The sequence below is a fragment of the Zalophus californianus genome, chromosome 15, assembly GCF_009762305.2.
Source record: "Zalophus californianus isolate mZalCal1 chromosome 15, mZalCal1.pri.v2, whole genome shotgun sequence".
In the NCBI taxonomy this organism is placed as follows: Eukaryota; Metazoa; Chordata; class Mammalia; order Carnivora; family Otariidae; genus Zalophus; species Zalophus californianus.
The window spans coordinates 54834333-54859402 of NC_045609.1; the positions used below are offsets into that span (position 1 = coordinate 54834333).

Genomic DNA, 25070 nt, shown 5'->3' on the forward strand with positions numbered 1-25070 from the left:
GAGTTTTGCAGAGGGGTAGTGAGGGGTAGTTGGAGCACAGAAAGAAGATGCTCTTTTGTCACTGGAGCCTGGGGAAGGCTGCGTGGAAGAGGCAAAATTTAAATGCTGGTAAAATGTGGCTTGAAAGAAGTTATGTGGGAGGGCTTGTCCAGCTGTTAAATTCCCAGATTATCAAATGTCCTGGGGACACCCTTTCACACTCCTTCTTAGATGTTTCCTGCAGTAATAAAGTTTCATCTTACTTCCCATAGAAGCCAGTGGCGGCGGAGCTCTGGTTAATTGGCCCGGCCTTAGCAAAACCTTTATTTTTGGCTCCCTGGAGCTGTGTTTGGTCAGCGTCTCGTGCATGGTCTGAATATTCTCAGTAGAATGGAATTCTCCACACAGGCACTTGAATGGAATGTGGAATCCAGAGCAGAGGAAGCGACTGCCTGCTACCAATATCCTACTCCGGGTCCCTGCCGTTCAGGTCTGCAAGTTGCTTCAGCCCTCACCCCTTACACAGCCTCACTCTTTTCGTTGACTCTTCAGGAAATTTGGCAGTTTTTCGATCATTCCGTTTTGTTTAGACGCACACACCCATCACACTTCCAGTATTTTCAGCCTTCTAAAACACTGCTTTTAGACTCCAGAAGTTAGGAAAGGGACCCATGAGACCAGTAAAAGGGGTTTCCAAATCACAGCTCCTAACTGCAATTGTTATCCAGCCTATTAACTCACAGTTAACCCATAGTTCAAATAAATGTGATTATTTGGTTTTCTAGCTCAAGCTAAGGTAAGAATCACATTCTGGGGAGATAAAGGTGCTATTAGAAGTACATACATTGTCACTAGTGACAAATGACAACTGTTATTGAAGAACACTGATAAGATAGAGGGAAACAGAAGACCCTAACTAGGGGCATCTGGGTGTCTCAGTCGGTTAAGTGTCTGACTCTTGGTTTCTGCTCAGGCATGATCTCAGGGTCGTGGGAAAGAGCCCTGTGTGCAGAGGGCTCCGCACTCAGCAGCGAGTCTGCTTCCCTCCCCCCGCTGCCCCTCCACCCATCCCATGCACTCTCTCTCCCTCAAATAAATAAATAAATCTTAAAAAAAAAAAGATGAAGACCCTTCCTATACACTGTATTAGAAAATGATGATCAAAATTAAAGTTAATATGCTCCACCTCCCATGTAAGAAGGCTAGGAAGCTTGGGTCACTGAACAATAACACTAAGATAATTGGAGATAATGTTGGCTGACCCCTTTATGTTAAAGAACATTCATTGAATTAAAGTGAATTAGGAGAGTCAATATATGAATCCATATCCTGTTGTTTTTAAGCCCCAATATTTCCAAATCAATCATTTTCATGAAGAATCAGGATGGAGAATAGATCTGATTAAGCATTCTCAATCAGCAAATGATACTAGAATAATGTTAAACTATTGGTAAATTTCTCAGAACAGGCCACATTTGGTTAGTAGCAATTAGGAGCCTCATTTGGGTACAGCTATTCTGGATACTTTGTAAACACTTCATGCCATTTCTATGTGATTTCCACATCTGTTCAGCAAATACGACATTGCAATGTCACCTGTAGTTCAGATGTATCCAATAGATTCATGACCAAAAAACTGGAGGACTCTAGCCAAGTTCTTGGAGAAGATATAGAATAGAGACATTTATTAATTTAATCAAGAACTTATTGAGAAGCTGTAATGCCAAACACTTCTAAACAGTGGAGATAGAGCAATGAAAAAAGAAGTAAAATCCTCATGAAGCTGATATTCTAGATGGAGACAGACAATAAACAGAGAAGGAAGGATTGTCGCTACAATTATCCCTCTGAAAAGTGATTTGACAACTGTATTATAGGATTCCCTAACTGGTTAGCAGCTCTGGCTGAGATGAAGAATCCTGGTGCTACGTCCTAGCTGTGTGCACACTGGTTCTTCATTTTTAAGTGGTGGTAGTAATACATCTTTCTAGAGCTGTTCTGAAGTTTCAGTGAAATCATGGCTCAATGCTCAGTACCTACTTCATTTTAAGCACTCAGTATATGTTGCAGTGATTACAAGTACTATTGAGTCAATGGACACCTAAGTAACAAGCCACCGTCGTTGTGGTCTTCTTCTTCCTCTTCTTTCTTCTTCTTCTTCTTTTTTATGTGGAACATAAGGAATAGCACCGAGGACCACAGGGGAAGGGAGGGAAACTGAATGGGAAGAAATCAGGGAGGGAGACAAGCCACGAGACACTCTGGACTCCGGGAAACAAACTGAGGGTTACAGAAGGGAAAAGGGTGGAGGGATGGGGTAACCAGGTGATGGGCATTAAGGAGGGCACGTGTGGTAATGAGTACTGGGTGTTATACACAACTAATGAATTGTTAAACACTACGTCAAAACTAATGATGTACTATATGTTGGCTAATTGAACATAATAATTATGTTATTCTTGTTGTTGAAAGATTTCCGAAGATATGCCATCAAATCTATGAACATCATAATTTTCCATAACACTGACCCCAGAAAGATAGCTTTTGAAACAGAGCAAGTTATGAAATTGACCCCCCTTGACCAGTACCCTCTTTGACCCCAGTAGAAGTCAAATTAAAGACAAAGCTTTCTGTGGCTGTGTAGAGGAAGGAGCTCTCCTCCTACGTGAGTGCTATGGATGTGGTGTACTGGCTACTTCATGCCTTTCCATGCACCAAAGTCTTTGGCTTTGTCTCCATCTGAATTGCCCCAGCTCTCCTCAGTCTTGGATGTTTCTTTTATTTTGTTTTAGTTCTGACCTCCATGTCCCAGTGCTGGTTTCCACAAGGCATCCCTCTTTCTTGAGTGACAAGGAACGCAAATGTTTTCTTTTTTTTTTTTAAGTTTTTTTTTTTTTAAGATTTTATTTATTTATTTGAGAGAGAGAATGAGAGATAGCGCGAGAGGGAAGAGGGTCAGAGGGAGAAGCAGACTCCCTGCTGAGCAGGGAGCCCAATGCGGGACTCGATCCCGGGACTCCAGGATCATGACCTGAGCCGAAGGCAGTCGCTTAACCAACTGAGCCACCCAGGCGCCCAACGCAAATGTTTTCTTAAGTGTTGTCTAAGCATTAGTTGCATTTCTGCAGGTAACTTCATAATATCGAGGTCATCCTGCTCAAAGGTAGCAGCTGGCATAATGAGAATAGTGTACATCTATGAGAACGGTCCACTCATGTCCACAGTGGTTGTTAAACACAGGAGCCATGGGGGGTACTCTTTGCAACATTGATCTATATAGCTATCTATGTAAATCTTAAATCTCTAAGAAATTAACAATGACCCAATGTAGAAACCTTGACTCCTTTCCTTTCCTTATTCTCAGCACTTCAGCAAGTCCTGTGAAATCTATATCCAAAATACATCTTGACTACATAACAGTCGGCAATTTTTAATTAACTTATTTGGCCCACGTATTTATTGACCGCCTTCTGCACTAAAATGAAGCTCTTCTTGCTCACTGTTGGATACCCAGTAATGGGCTTGATGCAACATATGTGCTTAATAAATATAAATCAATTTTTGAGTGAATAAATGGGCACATACATGTTTGGCAAGCTTAGATGCCGTGTTGTGACATGTTGATTTTATCTCAAAAAAGATATTGGCCCATACAGGGTGGTGTTCTGTCTAGTTTTCAGCACCTTTATTAGCACATTAATCGAGTGAGATAAAGTTTATGTATTTTTTTCCTTGTAATTTAAAACTATAAATCACCATATAAAGGAAACATATTTGGCCATTCATTAGTCATAACTTGCCTATTTTCAAATGTAGTTTAGGTGACCATGAAAGGAATTGTCATGAATCAAAACAATAACAGCAATGTAAACAACACTTAAACCTCTTGCCAAATAACAATATTTTCTTGAATCCCGCTGTTTGGGTTTTTGGTATGACCAAGTTTAGTGCAATGGATAAAGCTGGACCACAGAGCTGGACAAACCAGATTTCAGTCCTGGCCCAGCCTCTTACTAGCTGGATGAAGTTGGCTGTATTTCTCCACCTCTCTAGGCTTACTGTCTCCATCTGCAAAATAAATCAACCTCACAGGGTTAGTGTGTGGATTCAGATCTCACGCAATAAATACCTGTTGCACCCAACACACCATCATTTTGTCAGTTAACTTTTGTAACAAAGCACTTCCCAAATTTAATGACTTTTCACAACAATCATTTATTTAGCTCATGTTTTTGTGAATTGGCTGGGTGGTTCTCCTAATCTGGATCAGGAGACTCTGCTGGTTTCTCTCGTGAATCTGTGATGGCAGCTGGACTGGCAATTGGATGATCTAGGATCTAGGATGGCCTTACCATGTGTCTGGCTATTGGCAGGCTGTCCACCAGGGTGAAAGGAATGACTGGGCCATGGTCTCTCATCTTCCAGCAAGCTAGTTCTGGCTTCTCCACATGACAGTTGTTGCAGAGTTCCCAAAAGCAACAAGAGAAACAAGGTCGAATGCACAAGTATTTTTCAAGACTTGGCATGCATCACATTTGCTAAATTCCCATTGGTTAAGCAAATCACAGGGCTGGCCTAGAAACAGTGAAGGAAATAATTTATGGCCATTTTTACAGTCTACCACAATCAACATTGTTGCCATCATTGTAAAAAACAGTATTTGTTGAGCATTTACTAAGTGGCATGTGCTGTTCTAATCAGTTACATTTATAAAAGTTTGTAATCCTTACCTCAACTTTATGAGGCATACTATTATATTCCCATATTGGAGAAAAGGAGGCACAGAATGAACTTATCCAAGGTGACACAGCTGGGAAGCAGGGGTGCTAGGATTCAAACCAACACTCCAAAGCCGTATTTATAATGACTGTTCTATACTACATCTTCTTCCCACTCTATATATGTGGGACTTTCCATGGTTGCTTCTTTTTTTGTAAGTGTGGATGATCTAATAAGAGTTTATAGCCTGATTTTAACATGTTCCCCGAGCATTGCCATATCTACCAGTACTTGATCCATTTTTCAGCCTTCTAACAGGTACCTTATTAAAGCTTACCCGGGATTGGTGTGACTGGCAACTGTTGGTCCAGATCTTGGTAGAACCTGTAGATTCTTTTTTGTTTTTAATGGAGTGTTAGCAATGGTGGTAGAGTTTATTCTAGAACTCTTTATCTTTATTTCTTCAGAGAAGTTTGAGGACTTGGAAACAAGGGGCTGATGGCAATGCTGCATGATTATTTAATACATACATAACATTTACATATGTTGGAGATAAACTGCGACACCCCTTGAGAGCAGACTAGCAAAGGGAAGATCACCTAGGAGGACATGTTGGGGGAACTCAGTACATGTCGGGGGAGCTCGGTTTATTGTATATAGCTACAACCATGTTCATATTCCATTAAGGCATGGATCACACACTTATATACTAATAGTGACCAGATATTGGCAATATGTGATCACTAGAGAGGGGTGGGGACTGGTGCCAACTGGAGAACTCATGCCCCAGGCAACAGGGAAAGGTCTAGCCATTTGATACCAGATGGGAATGTTCAGTGTTGCCAGATTGTTCCAGTTTTTAGGAAATGCTGTAACTTCAAATGTGTATGTAAACTTTCCTGATTTGATTTGATTTTTTAAAGATTTATTTATGTATTTAAGTAATCTCTACACCCAACATGGGGCAAAAACTCAGGACCCTGAGATCAAGAGTCGCATGCTCTACCAACTGAGCCAGCCAGGTTCCCCACTTTCCTGATTTTAAAACATTATGTGTCAGATCAGACGGGTCTTTTGATAAATCTGACCCATGGCCAGCCAATATGTCACCCCCCTATATCAGTCACTGGGTGGCACATCTATATTGTGTTACAGCTGTCCCAAAGGCCCACGGAGGAAGGGGAGCCACAGAATAAGGCAGAGATGTAGCAGTAAGATAATAAAAGAGACAGGACTTCAGGAAAGATGGATGATTGTCTATTTCAGAGATTTCACAGAGGTCAAGGAAAAGAGAATAATTATTTGATACAAGACTACGTTCACATACTATGTTCTTAAAAAAAGAAAGGAAGAAAGAAAAAGAAATCCATGGTCAAGTAACATCATAAATACTCCAAACACTCAGTTAAACAATATAAGATGGATTTCTTTACTCTGACCCTTTTCATTGTCTTTAATATCCTAATATGCAATGTAAATCTTCAAAAGGAGAAATAAATACTGAGTATTTCAGTGATCAAGGAGTCCTTATTTCCTACAGACCTTCTAGATCTAATGATCTGAGGAAAACATTTAGGGAAAGCTGGATAAGGGACTGAATGAGCCACTGGGAATCTCTGAAGGAGTGTTGTGGAAACTGGAATGCATAAGGTAACGAGTGAGGCATGATGAGCCAATGGAGCAGCTTGGCATGTAAAGAAAGTAGGTAATAGGTAAGCCCATTAGTAACTAAGAACCATCAGCATATTAAACTTCTTAAAATAAAGCCATTTTAGCATCATTCCTCTAATAAAAACAAATAAACCAAAGAAGTGAAGCTTTCTCCACCTCTGATGGATTAAACCTCTTTGCCTGACATTCAAGGCTCTCTTTTATCAGGCCAGCTGACCTTTTTGATTTCCCACTTATTCTCTGCCTTATACTCATTCTCTGCTCTAAATACCCTGCTCTGCTCACTGTCCTTAGGGTATTTTCTGTTTTCCAGCCTCTTCACCCTTGCTTACCATGTGAGTTGCCTCCCCCAGGTGCTCTGATTAGAACCGTGCCTGTTTTCCAAGGCACAGCTCAAATCTGCTTTCCTCAGAAGCCTTCCTTAGCCATCAAACCTCACAGTGGGTTCTTTTCTCTGAACTCCTAGAGCATTTAAACTTCTGAAGGATTCATCTGAGACTTAGTGTGTTGGAGATTGCCTGTATGATTTGGAACTGAGAGAAGAAAGGCATGTCCTGAGTTCTGCAACTCTCAACCCCAGGTTGCCCTCACAATACACCCAAATAAGGTTAGGATGATATTATGCAGCAGCACAGAAGAGCAAGGGTACAACCCCATCACGGTGAATTTCATAGACTGTGCTCTGTTGTTATACAACCACCTGCTATTCGTTGAGGATGGAAGAGTCCACTCTCTTCTTGCTCCATAGTAATGGGTGCCATTTGTAGACAATAGGTTGAGCACTTTACATATATGATCTTGGTGAATCCCACAGTGTTCCTAAGAAGGGGTGTTAGTATTTCCACTTTACAGAAGAGTAAGCTTTCTCTGAACACTCAAGTCAGCTTGTTCATGTCTATGACCCTCTCTTTAGCTGGTCAAGGCAGAGCCAGCCGTACAACCCCACATACCTGACCCCAAGGCCTGGGCTCTTTCTGTCCCAGCACAACATCTCCATGGCCACACTGGCCACCAGAAATTTAATGACAGAGAATTAAAGCTCAAGAATTCAGACTCTTCCTTTAAGTGGCAAATATCTACCAGTAGGCTGCAGAAGGCGGAATAGAAATCTAGTTAGAGTCAGTGCAGTTTGAATATCAGGGGTGTTCTAAGAACATTCTAGGGTCTCCTAAGGACCTAGCACAGCTCAGTGGGTGTCCTCTTGAGTGCCGGTGGGTCCTGATTAACGTGAGATTTGGAGTGTGCAGCATCACAGGGGCACATGCACAGCCTGCAGGACATGTGAGGGTCTTCTCTTCCTTGAATACTCATTGATGTCACTAGAGGGATTGACCTCCATTTTCACCCTACTATGAACTCTTTGCTTATCTGTCTCCCTTATTAGACTTTGAACTCTCTGAGGGGAAAAGCTGTCTTATTTACCTGGACCTGACACATACCTGGTATATAAACACAAAATAACTACTTGTTGATTTGATGAATGAATGATAAGGCAAGGTGCTCAAGGCGGAGACAACACAACATACTCAACTTTTATTCCACTATCAGAAAACTATACTAACTCACCCATGTTGTATTTCTTCCCTGTTGTTTATATACCATCCAGAAGTCTCAGGCTTCCCAGAGACCTTCACAAAACCCAGAACCTCCCTGCAATACTGTCAAACCTCATAATTTTCAGGCCCCATCTTCTAAATTAGATTGTGCAGTTTTTCAGCACAGGAGGTGTGTGCTGCTCCTTGTGCATGCCCCCCATCTTTCAGTGCACTGCCTCCCACAGAGCAGGATCTGTATAAATGCATGTTGAACAACAGTATTGGAATTATGGCTGGAAGCCTGTCCTAATTGTGCAATCTCCTTGAGATAATTCTTGGTGAATTCAGGTGATAGGGGAGAGGAAATCAGGATGGTGACAGAGACAGAGCGGGAAGAGTGGGCAGGATCTGTCAACTCATTGGATGTGGGAGGTGAAACAGGATGAAGAGGGAAAAAGGATTCAAAGACTTTGAACCAAGCTGATGGATTGAAGGATTATACCAAAGAGAGAAATATAGAACTTCCCCTTCCCCTGACCTTCTCATCCTCACTGCAGTTTGAGCATAGAGAAAAGATTCCTCATGAATGTCAAGCTCAAGTTTCCTTGGAGGCAGACAGACCTGGGACAGTCAGGCACTCAGGAGAGTCCAAAAGGACAAAAAGGGAAGGTTTGACTTTGTCACTCTGCAGAAACGCTTTGCTCTACTAAGGAGGAGGAGGAGAAATTTGAGCTGAATATATTTTTGGTTGGAACAACTTGTAAGTGCTCTGTTTGATAGCAGGGTTGTTTGAATGGCCGATTTCATAACTACACATAGCTTTTCCAAATAAATGGTGTCTGTAGAATGTTCAGGTTAATGCATGAGTCCAAGGCTCAAGAGTGTTTGCGCTTAGAGCAACTGAGCCTTCTTTCTTAATAAGTCATCTTGGCATTTTGTCAACAAACTAATTTGCTTTTCTAAGAAACTAGATTAATACTTCCTGTACTCTGTGCTATTCACAGATCTACAATGCAGTGAGAAGGGGAGAAGAAATAGAAAATACAATTGGATCTCTTCTCCATGTCTTCACAAAGCTCCCAGCCTCCGAGACAGCCCATGAAAGGATAAGCGTTAGTCCATGCTTAAAGCAGTGTGTCCGAGACACCCTATGTGAGTACCGTGCCACCCTGCAGAGGACGTCCATATCTCAATACATCACGGGTTCTCTCCTAGAAGCAACCACATCTTTGGGGGCTAGAAGTGGCCTACTCAGTACTTTTGGAGGATCCACTGGACGAATGATGCTAAAAGGTAATATCTGAAATTTCACTTTTAACTTTCATCTTTCAGTGCAGAAAGGAATCTAAGTTAACATCTGTGCATCTCTTGATGGAAAATTGAGTTTACTTATTGGCAATTTTAAATAAAAGTTGCCGTTTTAACAAACTATAAAAAAGTAGTCCTTTATCAAAATCCTATAAGATGTAAACATTCCAAGTAATAAGCATTAAGATTTTGACATTTCTTTTTCAAAAGAAGTAAATGGTTACAAGACTATCTTTAATTAAAAAAAAAAAATATTCAAGCTTTGCGCAGTGGCAGTATCGTAGCCAATGGGGTTTATCCGAGGTGCGATTATTGCTAATTAAAAAAAAAATTATTCAGACATAGGGTTTCTCCTAGTGGTAGTCTATGACAGATGTCAATTACTGTGATAAGATGCTTGTAAACAAGTGTGGTCATGTGGTCACAGTGAAAACCAACACTGTTACGGAACAGAGTGAAATGTAGTTCTTCTTCCCACACAGAATCAATAGGTTCATGTTGACCAGAAAAGCTAAAGGCCATCTTCCAGTGACTCCCATCTTAAAAAACAGGATAGTCAGGCATCCTGCTAAAAAATGAAAGCCAATGGAAAATGGGGTCCCTGAGCACCAGAACTTCCCAGCTACTTCCCACGAGTAGCAGACAGGCAGGTCAGAAATGGCAGTGCACCAAAGAACCTTGGAGATTTGTGCACTGCACAGCTGTCACAACCCGCTTGGCAGCCTTCCCTGGCAGGAAGCTGCCAGCCAGACAGGGACCATGCAGAGCAATGTTCCACTGCCTGGGGGCTGCCAAGAGCTTGATCTGACATCCAGCTATTTCTCTCAAGGAGAGCAGCTATTATCCCTCCACAGCAAGCCCCAGACCTGTGGCTAGCAGGCCAGTGACCTTCCTCCCCCTCCCCCCCACATACATCCTGGGCAGGTCCAAGAGGAAGTACACACCTCCCTGTGTACCATGTGGGTACCATGTTGGTTTGTTTTCTGGAGTCATTTTAACTTTTGCGGCTTGGTGATAAATGATGAATGAAGGAAAACACAAGGTGTGGGGACACTAATCCAAGAGACCAAAGGGTTTCATATATTTTTCATTTATTCAACATGTTTTCTGAGCCCCTGCTAGGTGCTTGGTGCTGGGTAGGGAACAAAACACAGTTCCTGCTGTCACAGAGCTTGGAGTCTCTAGGTGGTAAGCAGTTTCCCCTGTGCACAGGACTCAGGATTTCTCTACCCCGTTGTGGCTCCTGGTGACGGCCAAGCTTCCAATTTCCATCCATGCTTTTCCTGGGAAGTTGGGCTGAGATTGGTATGTGGAGTTCTTGTTGCTCTAAGTCTTGTGACTCTATGTGAGGACATCATCCTGTGATTTAATCAACTTGTGTTTGTCAGATACCCCATCTGTGCCCAGCTGTGTGTAGGTATATGGGAGAATCTTTTTTTTTAAGATTTTATTTATTTATTTATTTGAGAGAGAGAGAGAGAGAACAAGCAGGGAGGAGGGGTAGAAGGAGAGGGAGAAGCAGGCTCTCCACTGAGCAGGGAGCCCAATGTAGTTCTCGATCCCAAGACCGTGGGATCATGACCTGAGCCAAAGGCAGACGAGCTTTAACTGAGCTACTCAGGCGCCCTGGTATATGGGAGAGTCTAATGAAGTGCAAGTCAATTTACTTGCCTTTAAGTTGTTTATGATTCTAACGAGGAGGCCAGATTTGTGTGTACCAAGTATTCAAAGAATAATATGAGACTGGAGAGTTAAGTGCTAAATAACATGAAAGTGGCTCTAAGAGTTCAAAAGAGTTTAGAGAGTGAGTTAATGTTCTTTGTAACAAATGGCTTGGCCCAAAACACGAGATGGCAAACAAAAGTCAATAGAAGCCACTTTCTTTCTTTTCCATTAATTGCAAAGGGACGGATCTCTAGGCTCCCTGACCAAGGCAGCTGCCTCCAGTCCCACACAGACCTTTGGGAAGAAAAAAGTAGGCTGCTTGTTAGCATGTCTATTGCCCTATTAGTAGCTTGGTCTCAATTGCTATTTGTACTTACTTCCCTGTTCAGATCAGAACTTTTTTTTTTTTTAAGATTTATTTATTTATTTTAGAGAGATGGGGAGGAAGGGGCCAAGGGAGAGGGAGAGAGAGTCCCAAGCAGATTCCACACTGAGCATGGAGTTTAGTCTCACACTAGGCTCGATCTCATGACCCTGAGATCACAACCTGAGCTGAAACCAAGAGTCAGACACTTAACTCACTGCACCACCCAGGCGCCCCCAGATCAGAACTTCTTCATCAACATCCCCAGCTCAGAGATTCATTGGACCATCAGCTAATGTGTTCTTTAAATTGGCAATTTATGCAAGAGTTGGGAGTTTCTTTAACTTTTGTTTTGTAGCCCTTTAATGGTTTTTGGTATCCCTCTGTATGTTCAGCTTCTGCTGAACAATACAATTAGCTGGCTGGCTTCTGCTTCTGTAGCTCTGACTTGTTCTCTTGGAAAACTTCTTCAACTTCAGGGGCGCCTGGGTGGCTCAGTCGTTAAGCGTCTGCCTTCAGCTCAGGTCATGAAACCAGGGTCCTGGGATGGAGCCCTGCATCAGGCTCCCTGCTCTGGCGGGAGGCCTGCTTCTCCCTCTCCCATTGCCACCGCTGTGTTCCCTCTCTCACTCTCTCTCTCTCTCTCTGTCAAATAAATAAATAAATCTTAAAAAAAACAAAAACAATCTTTTCCAACTTCAGTGCCCTCTCCCGTGGGGTCTTCAAAGTCTATACGTGCTGTAGTGAACCATATGTTTCTTTAACATGCAGTGCAAGAAAATACATCCAAAAAACCATATAGTTGTTCAGAATCATAGAATGTTTATAGAATCTATAGGTTCAGCCTATTGACTAGTTGGGTCTTGAACTTTATTGGCCGTATATTCCAGCAGGGGGTCTGAAGGACATGCTGGTGCTGTGACCTGGTTGTCGGCTTCACTGTGTGTCCTGTGGCATTGAGTTGGCCGAAAGCTTTCAGTTCTGTATTGCTAATGAAAATCTCTGGGAAGTATATAACACAGACTCAGTCCCCTTTTTATAAATAACTTGTATTCCAGAAGTTCATTTCTTAGGGGCTGTGTGGAACTGAGAATACTTTCCTAGAGACACAGTATTAAATGTTGTGATTTGGTTGACTCTCATCCTCAAAAATCTCTTTAACCCACAACACGGTTGAAAGTTATACACTTCCCAGGGTATTCTCTTCAAACACTATTATTGGAGTACTGAGAGCCTCCAAAGAAAAAGCAATACAAATGAGTTAAAAGACACTTCCTGCTTAAGGGAAATAAGTTTAATCAAGATGAAAGAGTTAAATTGAAACTTTTATGAAGACTTTAAAAAGAACTTCGGGCCATTTTAGAGATTTTGGATGTTGGCATCTAGTTCTCTTGTATGGTTAATCACATTTCAAAACTCATATAAAAGAATCAGAAAATTATTATCCCAGTGGTTTCCCATCCCCCTCTTTTTTTAATGGAGGCTTATAAATGGAATGAAGAAGGGAAGAGAGGCCAGGCAGGGTTTAATTTTTTTCCCCCAGAGGAAAAGAGTAAGGAAGAGATTAAAAAAGAATGACTTCTCCCATGAGAGGGGTCATGTTTGAAGTAAATTAAAGGGATTTGGGAAAGGTAGAGAAAAAGGGGAAAAGACAAGTACTGTTTGATTCCATTTATATGAGGCACTTAGAAAAGTCAGCATCATAGAGACCAAGGGCTGATGGGGGATGGGGAATGGGGAGTCATTGTTAATGAGTATAGAGTTTCTGTTTTACGGAATGCCACTGAAATATACACTTAAAAGTTGTTAAGATGCTACATTTTATATGTATTTAAACCTCCCTCCCCCCCACCCAAAAAAAAAGAATAAAAATTTTTTAAAAGAGGAAGATGTTACATAGGTCTTTGGTCCCAGGTCTATTAAGATGTTAGAATCAAGGTTGTGGAAAAGAAATGTGAAAACAGACAGCTTTTCATGTGAACCTCAGGAAGGGGCACAAGTCATCTCGTCTTGTGGAAGTGGTTGTGATTACAAGATGAGGGTTGGAGCAGACTGCAGTAGGTGAGAATAGGAAGAGAAAATGTCCAGTCAGTTGTTCACGAGTCACAAGGCATTCATAAGTCAGGAACTGGGGACTCAAGGCTTGATTGGCCAGAGTTCTGCAGCCTTGCAGCTTTACCACAGACTACAGGGTTCTGCTGACTCTTTAGTATCTTACTGAGCTTCCACACCTCTAATGGTACAGGTAACTCTAGAAAGACAGCCGACAATCAGGACACAAACATTCCTGGTTTTCTGCCTTCAGGACCACCAAGGATGGTCGGTCTGTCTACGAAGTTGAAAGTTTGCCAAATAACGAACATTTTCTGATGTGAAGCATTGATTAGCAAGGGTGTGCCCTGGATTACAAAGGTGTGCTGTCTCAAAATGGGAAATGGAGCATTTACACCATCTACTTCCGGTCTGGGTCCCTTTCTTCCCCTCCCCATTAACCTTGCTAGAATCTCAGGATCAACTCCCTATAGCAGTGACAGTCAAAAGAATTATTGGCGTCAATAATCAGGAGGTTTTCTAAACCCATTACCTGTTTTTGTTTCTCCCCTCCCACCAATGTACTCTCTACTAAAAATTACAAAAACAAGATAAAGTAAGAAGGGAGAGAAAAAAGTGAGATCACTGATATTTATATAAAACACTGACAGTAAAATTAGAAAAAAATAGTGGTAAGGGAAAGGATTTTTCATTAGAAGGCAGCCAAGTGTTTTCAAATGTGCATATTGTATCAGCCAATATAATAAATTTGGTACATTAAACTCAATTTTTCCTCCTCAAACTGTTGTTAAGTAAGTTTACAAATTAAAGGATTAAGTATTTACATATAACCAGGACAAAGCTTAGTTATCCATATTTAAATTATGTAGTAGAAAAGAGAACTCCACTGTTCATTTTAACCAGTTTGAGTGTGTGTATATATATGTAAAGAATAACTATATTAAAGTTATTGGTCATATGTAGAGTGTGAATAGAATATTAATATGAAAACAAAAGTGCTCTACATATTTAATATTCTTATTGAAAGTAGACATTATTTTGTTTCTGATAGAAAGGTCTAATAAATTTTTCTTTTATTGCAATAAGGATATTCTATTTGTGTATTTTTCTAAAATTAGTACCTTCAAGGATAAAAACAAGACATTCTAATAAGAATACACACACACATTCAAACTATGTGACTGTACCTCATAAATAATTTAGTTTATAAAGGCTGTCTTGGTTCACTTCCTCATAATCAGAACAATTACTCTTCACATGCCTACTGAGTAGGGGAAGGCATATGCATACTTCTAATTCCCAGATTTAAGTTTATTTAAAGAAATCCTCTGACTTACTAGTTTTGTGGCCTTGAAATTATTTTCTTGATGGTTAAAAGTATGCTTTATGTAATTTGGGGTATGTTTCTGTACCAGTTAATCAACTAGAAGGTATTTGTTCACTATGGCCCAGTGCTGTGTCACCTCTGGGAAGAATGTAAGGGATTACATCTGGAAGTCTTCAGCTTGAACAATAACTTTTCTCACTCCAGCAAAAATGTAATATTAGGTTTTAGGTCTACTGAGGTAGCTCTTACTACCTGCCAAGAGATTTATGAAGTGCTGGGCTGATACGGGGTCAGTAAGTTTGGTGGGTATAAGACAAAGCCCTATGCCTTGGGTCCACAGTAGTCAGGTGTCATCCAGGACTGTGACACTATGCCTGAGTGTGACCCAGGAAAGTGACTCCATGTCTAGGTGTGACCTAAACATGCTCAGATGTGACCGAGGAGTGTGACTCCACACCTAAGCATAACCTCAGAGTAAAACATCGCATGTGACCCAAGCGTGTCACTCTAGGCCAGGTGTGACTAAGGACTGTGTCTCTGCACCCCTGCTTATAACCAGGGGGTGCTTCCAAAGTACCAGGGGAGGGTGAAGTCATGTACCTCAAACGTAATTGGAGACACGATGCTTCTTTAGCCAAAACAATTATCTGTATTTTGAAGGGGAAGAAGGGTCAGGCAGAAGAATAACTTTTTTTTTTTTTAGTTTTTTCAAGATGACATCCCCATTACTGTTATCTCTGAAATTTTAAACTCTTCCATTTGTAAAGAGAAAATTGGGCATAGGAGCAGGTTAGAGTTGGGTAGAATTACAATAATACTACTTGTTAACATTTTCTTAGTTCTTGCTGGGTTCCAGGTATTTCTCTGAGTGCTTTGCCTGTGTAATTTCATTGAAAGCCATTCAGTGGTCCAATGAAGAAGGTACTGTTTGCTAATGAGGAAACTGAGGCCCAGAGACATTAAGAATCTTGCACTTGGGTGTGTAGGTAGGTCAGGAGTAGTGTGAGTACTTGAATCTAGGCAGCCGATTGAGTGCATACCATGTTCCAGGCAATGCAGCAAGCCCTTTTTCTGCATTATTTCATTTAGTACTTATTGTGGGTTGACTTGTGTCCCCCAAAAGAGATATGTTGAAGACCTAACCCCGAGTACCTATGAATGTGACCTGATTTGGAAATAGGATCTTTGCAGAGGTACTCAAGTGAAGATGAGGTCATTTTCAGTGAGAGTGAGCCCCAAACCGAGCAACTGGCTTTCCCTGTTTGAGGAAGAGAAGAGACATAGAAGCAGACCCACATTGTGGTGAGTACCATGTGATGATGGAGGCAGAGACGGGAGTGCCGCAACCACAAGCCACGGAACGTCAAAGACTGCCAGCCACCACCGGAAGCTGGGAAGAGGCAAGGGAGGATTCTAACCAGAGTCTTAAAGGAGACATGGCCTTGCCAACACCTTGATTCTTGATGTCTAGCCTCTACAGCTGGGCAAAGATAAATTTCAGTTGTTAGCAGCCATCCCAATTGTGGTGATTTGTTACAGCAACGCTAGGAAACTAAGACGGTCCTTTTGATAGTCCTGTGAGGAGAAAATTGTTAACACCAGGAAACTGAAGCTCAGAGAGTTTAAGTGACTTGCCCAAGGTCACAAAGCCAGTAGGTATGTGCAGCCAACCTAGACCAAGCTTCTCCAAGGCTCATGGTCACCGCTATGGTGGAGACATGTGTGCAACTCCCCAGTAGCAATGTCTGTCTCCACCTCATTTAGTTATTTGGGGTTTTTTCTAGTCACAAGCTCTGATGCTCATCCTCCTCCTATACACACCTTGCCTGGTACAGGACCAGGCACAGAATAGGTTTTCAGGGGGCTGTATTTCATGATAAAAAGCTTGGATTTTACCAAGTAATGAAAGACACTGACAGGTTCTAAGGAAGGATGTGATTTGATCAGATTGGGTTTTTAGAAATACCCATCTGGCATAAACCTTTGTGGAATTGAGCGGTGGGTGCGTTCACAGAATCAAGGAACATGTAGTCATTGCTATTTGATAATACTTAATTGAATGAGGTAATTGTAGAACCAAAAAAAGAAAATACTAATTTACACTGTAGGTTGTACAAACATATCAAACTCATATAAAATGAAAGTGCAAATACATTCAGGAAGTTTTTGAACTGGCACAAAAGCCATTTGTAGTGTTTCAGTAAACCATTCTCAGCACCAGAGCCCTGGAATGGTTGCAGGGCTATGTCTGGGGCCTCCCTTACTCCTGTCTGAACTCCTCTCCCCTCGTTCCAAGGCACCAGTTGCCTTTGGGGGGTCCAGAGCTGCCCTGACTATACCAGCCCATCTACTCCTCACTTGCAGCCCCATAGTAAAATAATTACCTGTTCTTTCTGTAGTGGATCCCAGCTAGGTTTGTGAACAGAGTGACCTGGTGGGTTAGAATAGAGATCTGGAGTGTTGACTGATGAGGGAGACTCCCTGGGATGGACTGGGGACAGATGGAAGAGCTGATGGCAACTGGCAGAGGGAATGGGGCACACAGGTGCAAAGGCATAAGAAGACACACAGTGTGTTCAGGGAACTGCTGGTCTACCAGGCTGTTCTAGCTGAAGCTTGGGAAGTACAAAGGCTAGGTAGGAAGGCATGGGGCCGGAGCTGGGAGGAGAAAATAGGTCTCCAGGGGACTGTATTTAATGATAAAGAGCTTGGATTTCACTTTGTATGTAAGGAGAGAGACGCTGAAGGGTACTAAGGAAGGGTGTGATTTAATCAAACTGGGTTTTTATTTATTTATTTTTTAAGATTTTATTTATTTGACAGAGAGAAATAGAGCACAAGTAGGCAGAGCGGCAGGCAGAGGAAGAGGGAGAAGCAGGCTCCCCACTGACCAAGGAGCTGGACTCAGGGTTTGATCCCAGGGCCCTGGAATCATGACCCAAGCCGAAGGCAGCCACTTCACCCACTGAGCCACCCAGCTGCCCCTCAAGCTGGGTTTTTAGAAAGACCCATCTGGTTACAGTAAGGGGTGGGGCTGTAAAGAGTGTCATCCTTAACCCTGGCATAAGCACCCAAAGTATAGCTTCCTGGGGTTCCCCCCCAAACATACTGAATTAGTCTCTGATACTTCAGGTGAGTGTGCTTGGTGTGGAAGGTGGGTGGAAGGAAAGGGCAATGAGATCCGGAGGCACTTAGGATATTGTTAAGGCACCGTTCCTGGTAGGGTGTTGTTGGCACAGTGAGCCACTGGTAAAAATTACAACAAGGCCACCCTCCTCACTCTCCACAGGGTGATACAACCTCATGCCCATGCATATCATCTAGGGCACAGCATGCTGGCTGGATTTCAGACCTCTTTTCCACTCGGGTAAGCACCTTTATGCAGTGCACAGACTTTTCACTGTACCAAAAAGTCTGAATCCTGAGGAAGCAGCAGAGAGGCATATGTAAGGGGTAGAATTAATAGAACATGGGGATTGGATGGATATATTATGGATAAAGAGAGCTGAGCCTAAGATGACTGTTAATGTTATCTTTTAAAAAAAATCATTTCAAATCCTTCCAATTTGGGGCGCCTGGGTGGCTCAGATGATTGGACGTCTGCCTTAGGCTCAGGTCATGATCTCGGGGTCCTAGGATGGAGCCCCATGTAGAGCTCCCTGCTCAGGGGGGAGTCTGCTTCTCCCTCTCCTTCTGCCTCTCCCCCTGCTTGTGCTCTCTCTGTCTCAAATGAATAAATAAGCTCGTTTTTTTTTTTTAAGATTTTTATTCATTTGACAGAGAGAGACACAGAGAGAGAAGGAACACAAGCAGGGGGAGTGGGAGAGGGAGAAGCAGACTCCCTGCTGAGCAGGGAGTCCGATGTGGGGCTCGATCCCAGGATCCTGGAACCATAACCTAAGCCGAAGGCAGACGCTTAATGACTGCGCCCCATAAATAAAATATTTTTAAAAATCCTTCCAATTTGTTATTCATGGTTAAAAATTAATAGGATTTGGTGCCTGGGTGGCTCAGTTGTTAAGCATCTGCCTTCGGCTCAGGTCATGATCTCAGGGTCCTGGGATCGAGTCCCACATGGGGCTCTCTGCTCAGTGGGAAGCCTGCTTCTCCCTCTCCCACTTACCCTGCTTGTGTTCCCTCTCTCCTGTGTCTCTCTCTGTCAAATAAATAAAATCTTTAAAAAAAATTAATAGGATTGTTAGATTGTATGCCTACTGCCACCCCCTTCCCCACCATCACTTCAAGAATTCAGGAAGTTAAGGGTTCACTAAATACTAATTATTTAGTATAAGTGCTAAAACCTCTAAAATAGGAAAGTAATAAGTTCTTTATGATTAAAAAAAAAAAGTCCTAATCACTGAATTCAGAAAGGTGATTGGTGAGGACAGCAACCCCAGATAGCCACTTGGGATCTCCATATTTGAGCTGGTCCTGAAAATGTCGTCATAGGCACAGAATCTCTGAATGGTCCATGTTCCAGAAATTCATTTGCAAGATAGTTATTTGAAACTTTATACCTGAAGACAAAACAGCAATTAAATTCCAAGCCTTCCCCAAAATAACTTGTTTGACACAAATAAAACTGAACTCCTGAATATTTTAAATGAAAAAGTCCTAAAAGATTGTTTTTCTGTGTCAGTAATTAAATATCCCCCCAAAACCAAACTGGAATAAGAAATTGTTGTATTTACCCTGAACGAGACGAGTTTAATTATAAAACAATAAAGAGCAGATGGATAACCCTGGGGGGAGTCAAGAAATACATTTAAATTGAAAGGTAAAGAGAGAAGTTTAAGAATAGTCTTTAAAGCTGAGGCAGTTACCATTAGAAAAAAAAAAAACCTGAAAATATATAGCTTGCAATAATTGGAAAAATGGACCCAATTCCTCATCTTTTATTGAGGTGATTGAATATATTCTTCTTCCAGGGGAAGGGAATGTATAAAGAAATAGGGATGTAAACCTTTTTTAGTGTAAGGACATAACTGCCCAAGAACAGACACAGAAACAGACAAAAATGGTTACCTCCAAGAGAGGCTTTTTACTTGTCACTTTCCACTCATCTATAGTGTTCAAATGTTGATTTCCATGAGCACATACTACATGGATCATGTTTTAAAAGAAGATTTTGGAGCCTATGTGAAGATTCTGATGGATTCAAGCCCCTTGTTTCCAGTACCATTGTTATCAGCTGCCATACTGAAGACCATCTGGGGCTCCCATTCAAGTGAGAAGACAGAGAGGAAGACCAGAGGCTTTGTTGAAGTAGGGTGAGGAGAGGGGCTTGGAGTCAGTAAGACAAGTGTGATTTCAGGCTCTTCTTTGTCCTGATAGGACTGTCAGCCTCTGAGTTGCTTCATGATTTAAAGAAATGCAATGTGAACATCATTCTGTCTTGGATTTGAGACTTGATTTCAACACCGTGTTATCTTGAATAGGTGACTTTTCCTTCTCGAGGCTTCAGTGTCAGCATCTATAAAATGAAAATAAGAGCACAACTTGATAGAGTTGTTTGGAGGATTAAATGAGATAATGTATATAAAGAACTTAGCCTAGCAGCTGACACCTAATATGTGCTCAGTAAATGTAATGATGCTGATGCAGAGGATAATGGTGGTCATGATTGTTGCCACCTTGGAATGCCAACCCTCCACTGTTCTTAATTCCAGTGTTCTGCTTTTAGCTCAGTCACAGATGCACACAGAAGGAGAGACATCCTCCATGTTTCCATGGCTGTAGACTCAGAGCAGTAGCATCTTAAGGGACACTTGAAAGGAGGTATCTACAGGCTGGGGCCACCATTATGTAGTTTTCAGTTAGGTTTTCCTTAGGACCCATGTAGCAAGCCATTTATTCATTCATTTATTTGTTTGACAAATATTTATTGAGCATTTACTGTGTTCAAAGCCCTGTGCTAGGTCCTGAGGATAAAACAGTGAATAGATACAGTGTTAACTTTCAAGGAATTCACTTGCTGTTGGAGGAGATGGACAGATAAACATGCAGTTTTTGGTGTAAATATTATAGTTGAAATAAGCACAGGATGTAGAGGCTCAGAGGGAAGTTCCTATACCATCTTGAGGGAAGTCTGAGGTTTCTAAAACCACTTAAGAGCCTGGAGAAATGTGAAGCCCTAGTTCGCCAAGGAAAACAAGCCCTCACCATACACCTTCACTGTATGGTGAAGCTTCTGTTGTTTCTACTTCATTCTTTGTTGATATCATCTCTCTCCCCTCCAGAGTGGAAAAGATGCAAAACATTTATACCTGGGATTAGGAGCCATGTCTAAAATCTATGATTGGTACAGAATTTACTGTTCAAGTTAAAATTGGTATGTTTTTATGAAGATGCATAAAATTAAATGAGATTTTGCAGTAAATGTACCTTCTGAGTGTTTTTGTATTATTTATTCTTTTAAAGAACAAAAAGTCATTTTAAACGAACTACAAAAATTCTTGTCCATGGGAACAGTTATAGAACATAATGGAATATGCTTATAATTTGTTTATAATAATGTGTGGGTCAGTAGCAAATATTTAAAGGGGGGAGAAAAGGAATATCTCAAGTTAGTCTGAGTCTTATTTAAACTTCTGTTGGAATTGGGTCTTAAAACCAAGGAATCATAAATTAGTAATACAGTTAAAGTAGTTAAGAGGGCATTTTAAGAGTATTTTGTCTTCAATGAACTGAATTCTAAAAGAAGATAGTTTACCATCTTCAAGAAAGTCTAAAATACTTTGCCAACTATAAATACATATTTGGTACTTAAAGACTTTTAACTCTGTATTTCATCATGACCACAAACTTTTAAAAACATGATTCCTATAATATTAATCCCACAAGTGATTCTATGAAGGTCTGAACAAATGTATGCTTCAGCCCCTCTGAGGCTGTCCCTGTGAATTTCAGTCACCAGAAACATCCTTGGTAACATTGGTGGGTATCTTACCTGTGTATATCCAGAGTTATGTTTTTACATTAATAAGCAGACTCATCTAAAATCCATTTCAAACAGATATTTCTGTGAATTATGAGGAACATAGAAGGGAACTAAGAATACACAAAGTTTCAGAGACCTTGGCAACTCACAAGAACTGCACTTATAAACTACCAAGTTTAGAACCAAAACCTTTAACTGGGGTGATCAGCTAGTAGGGGCAAACCCAGCATGTGATCCCAAGCCTGTCTGAGTCCCAAATCCAAGTTCTTAACCACTAGGAAACCATCCAGGTTCTCTCCCAGTCTCTCTCTCTGTCTCTGTCTCTCTCTCCATCCCTCCCACCTTCCCTCCCCTCCTCCCCCCTCTTTCTTTCTGTGTACATATGTGTCTAAGTACAACATGGAACCCCTGATTTGAATGCAGGTCCCTTTGACTACGAAACTGATCATTTTCCTGCATACCTGCCATCACCTAGAGACATCTGAGGACTTCCAGGATATCTCAAGCATTCTTTGATATAGGCAGTTTTGAGATTTGGATGTAAAGTGGTCTGGAGAAGTCGGAACGACAAAGGCTAACAGGTCTTGGGTGCTCACTGTGTGCAAGGTGTTATGAGAAGTGTTTTTTTTAAGTATTATCTAATTTAAAGCTAACATTTTTACATATGAAGAAACTAAGGCAAAGAGAGGCAAAACAAATTGCCAGATAATACCAGTTCTTGTTTAGGGCCCTCATCTCTATCCCCCGAAGCAGTGGGAAGCCATCAGAGGGTTTAAGCAGAAGTGAACACATGGTGTTTCAAAAGAATGATTCTGATAAAAATAAACTAGAGATGCCCCCACCTGCACTAGCCCTTCTTTTGTACTCCAAATTAAAATATTTACATGTAAAATCATCATGGCTATTGAATCTGAAAATAAATGATTATTCTGAAAAAGAGATCTAGATAACATCAACTAATATGCTGGTGTGTGGTGCTTCTGAGGAGTGGGGAATGGCCTAGTAGCCCAGCTCCCTCTACTTTCTGAGACCTGTATTCCAAGAAGTTTAGAAGAGAGCCTGGTATGACCTAGAGAGGGAGGTTAAAGATAGTCCCCTTCCAGGAACAGAGACTTACGCTCCCCACCTTGTGCCAAGCTCAATGAGTACTATGAGCTGAAGTCCTATCTTACTTTTTATACCAGGGAAGCAAAACCTCCTTTGTGGCCCAAATCCAGGCCATACATGTTTTTCTTTGACAGCTGCAATAGTTTAAAAATTGGGGAATTTTGCATTAAAATGTAGAGTTCTGGCTTTTGTGACATTCCTGGGCCACCATTCACTTTTGGCCCCATGGGTTGGCCCCTGACCCACCCTAACCCCCCCCCCCCCAAAGACATATGAGCAGCTTCATACTCCTCCCTGCTACACCTGGCACCTGCCTGGCCCGGCAGCCATCTACATTTGGGACCCCTGGATTGTATTCTGAGATTTGCACAGGCTCTGGAAGGATTTCAGGTCATGGGTTTAGGAGGCTGGGCTGAAAGTTTGGACAAAGAGGAGAAGGGCTGCAAACAAACAGGTTGTCTTTGAACTGGTTTCTGGTCAGTGTGGAGGGGGGTCTCCCTGGGAGACATAGGAGTTGTTCTAGGCAGGAGAAGCAGGTGAGAAGAGGTGCCAAGGTCAGAATGAGTGCAGTGCCTGGGAAACAATGAGGAAATGATTCTCAGCAACAATCTAGTGGGTTGATACGAGAGATAAGGTTAATTTGGAGATGTGGTTACAGTTCTGAGAGCAAGGTGAAAATCTGGACCTAAAGTCTTAGAGAATCATAGGCTCTTAGTAGGTTGAATATTGGGAAGGTCAGACCAACAGCAGCATGTGGGGGTCAAGAGCCTGGAGGCAGAATCACCCTCTGTAGGAAGGAGAGTGGCAATCACAAACCTGAATGATTATTCCCAGATTAGGAATGGTGCACCCAGAATAAAGAGCCAGAAGCTGGTGCAAGCCCATGTAGTTTCATTGGCACAGGGCAGTGGTTACAGGAAAAAGAATAGTCTTGAAAATTTAGCATCACTGGAAGAAAAATGAAATGCAATAAAAATTACAGTTGGTTAAGAATGGAGGCATTTTTACTACCAACAGAGCACCACTGTGAAAATCTCCAGGCTCGTGCCAGTAGGTAGATGCTGCTAACCTTTTCCTGGAGTCTGGGCATCTGAGTGCTCTTGGCGTATTGGCCAAGCCCCACTGGCTGGGAGCAGGGCCTCCTCTGGCTTCCATAAAGCATAGATCTTGCCCAAATGTGGAAAACCTTTAGGGACATGAAAACCATTAGGGATCCGTAGCCCTGATTTGAACCAAGCAGAATAAACAAACCCCTGCCCAAATTGGAACTCGCTGGATGCCTTTCAGAGTTATCCAGGGAGAAAGGCTGGAGGCCTCAAGGGTCTTCAAGTGGGATTATGTCTTGTTTCAGCTGCTCTGCTCCAGTCTGATGAGACCCCATGCACTTTGGTCTTTGTTCTTTTCTGAAGTGTTTTAACACCTCAGTTGCAAACCCACAAATGGATTGTGTTCTAAACCTGTAACATATACAGTATTTTTTTTCCCTGCTAGTGGGATTTTAAAGCCCAAGTTAGATCTTCTGAAAGTGTGTTATATATCCAGGAACTCGGTTGGAAAGGGTCCAGAGAGCATTCACATTTTCCACAGACAGGGTCTTGCTAAGTTCCCAAACCTTGATTTCTATTTTCAATATCCTTTGTCACTCTTTCCAGCCAAATAGTTTAGTTAGTTTTCTATATGCAAAGCTTCATATAATTTTGCATCTTGCTCCCCAGAACAATTAAGTGGCATATTTTCTTTTTTGATCCCAATTTTTTAATTAATCTGGGGAGGCAGATTCAGAGAGAATTATGACCATTCATTCACTAAGTAGTCAACTCAGTGCCTACTGGGGGCTGGACATGGGCAATTTGGGGACAGCGAAGAGGGGTGGACTGAAGAAGAGGAAACAATTCCCCAGTCCCTCATATTCCTGATCCACTAAACATGGAGATGGACAGAGAGCTAGGAAAGCAAGATACAGAGCAACTAAGAACCCAGCCCTACATGGTCACAAATTCAGAGGTCAGAGAAGCATAATTTGAACTAATCTTGAGCTAGACTGGAGCTATTACCCTGTCTCTAGTCTACTTCTAGGAATTACACTGTAATACAGCACAATATGAAAAACATGTACCGAAGCTGGCCATGGCTTTGTTCTAGCCAGGGACAAAAACAATGAAAAAGGCAGTGTTCTTAATCCCTAGGAGTTGGTGATTTAGTTGACAGACTGAGGTGTGAACATGTGGTTACATTGTACAGTGATACATATGAGGCTAAGGTTAGTGTGCCCTTTGGTGACAGACCTAAATCCCATATACAAGCTGTGTGACCCAGGGCAGATGACTTACCTCCTCTGTTCCTAAGTTTCATCATCTTATAAAATGGGGACAGTGCAGATACTTGCCTCAGAGAAGTAGAATG

General features: G+C 41.8%; 1 protein-coding gene and 1 pseudogene across 3 annotated transcripts in view; both read left to right on the forward strand.

The window, feature by feature from the left end:
- The window catches only part of PLCE1 (phospholipase C epsilon 1), a 338579-nt gene that overhangs the window by 137094 nt on the left and 176415 nt on the right, over positions 1-25070 (forward strand). For all 3 annotated transcript variants that reach the window (XM_035724225.1, XM_027595213.1, XM_027595222.1), the window contains one exon: positions 8909-9197. In XM_035724225.1, the coding sequence (XP_035580118.1) occupies positions 8909-9197 (289 nt within the window). The remainder of the gene's footprint in view (positions 1-8908; positions 9198-25070) is intronic.
- On the forward strand, positions 9471-9620 carry LOC113924013 (annotated as a pseudogene).